The following is a 571-nucleotide window of genomic DNA, read 5'->3' as shown; positions in this document are numbered from 1 at the left end:
CAAGGCTCCAGCAGCAAGGCCCTGCCTCGGGTGTCCCCTGCGGCTTGTCCCCCCCGGCAAGACCTGGTGGCCAAGAGCCAGGTGCCCCCCCATGCAAACCCAGGCCGTTACCAGACTCAGAGCAGGTTTTGGTGGGGTCTGGAGGTGAGACCCCACCGGGGAGCGGTGGCTGTCCCCACACTGGGGACCCAAGGGGTTAATGCAGGCGCCTTCCCCAGCCTCCCTGGCAGCTCCATGGGCTCAGCCCTGGCAGGCAGTGAGGACGGGCATGAATAATTGAGCAGGCTGTTGTGCAAGCCCAGCGGAGCTGCACAGAGCTGCCAGGGAGCAACAGGCAGGCAAGGGCTTCCCACAGGTGGGCTGCCCGCCCACGGGAGGGAACGATGGGCCCGTGTCCCCACGTGTCCCCACAGCAGCTCGGGGGTCTTTGCTGGGGGGCAGCTGGGGCTCCCAGCCCCTCCGTGCATGTAACCCCTGCCTTTGCACACCAGATGAGAAGGAGGAGAGCATCCTGGGCAGCATCCCCCTCCTCAGCTTCCGCGTGGCGGCCGTGCAGCCCTCTGACAACATC

At 66.7% G+C, this 571-nt stretch overlaps 1 protein-coding gene across 1 annotated transcript in view; it reads left to right on the top strand.

Annotated features, from left to right (window-relative positions):
• Positions 1 to 571, top strand: part of PLEKHA6 (pleckstrin homology domain containing A6) — a 54,995-nt gene that overhangs the window by 34,023 nt on the left and 20,401 nt on the right. Inside the window, exons 5-6 of the mRNA XM_035893747.1 lie at positions 1 to 30; positions 442 to 571. The exon at positions 1 to 30 is cut by the window's left edge and continues 327 nt beyond it; the exon at positions 442 to 571 is cut by the window's right edge and continues 4 nt beyond it. Coding sequence (XP_035749640.1) covers positions 1 to 30; positions 442 to 571 — 160 coding nt within the window. The remainder of the gene's footprint in view (positions 31 to 441) is intronic.

The sequence above is a fragment of the Egretta garzetta genome, unplaced genomic scaffold, assembly GCF_000687185.1.
Source record: "Egretta garzetta isolate BGI_Z169 unplaced genomic scaffold, ASM68718v1 scaffold105, whole genome shotgun sequence".
Taxonomy (NCBI): Eukaryota; Metazoa; Chordata; class Aves; order Pelecaniformes; family Ardeidae; genus Egretta; species Egretta garzetta.
This window is presented reverse-complemented; position numbering and strand designations above follow the sequence as displayed.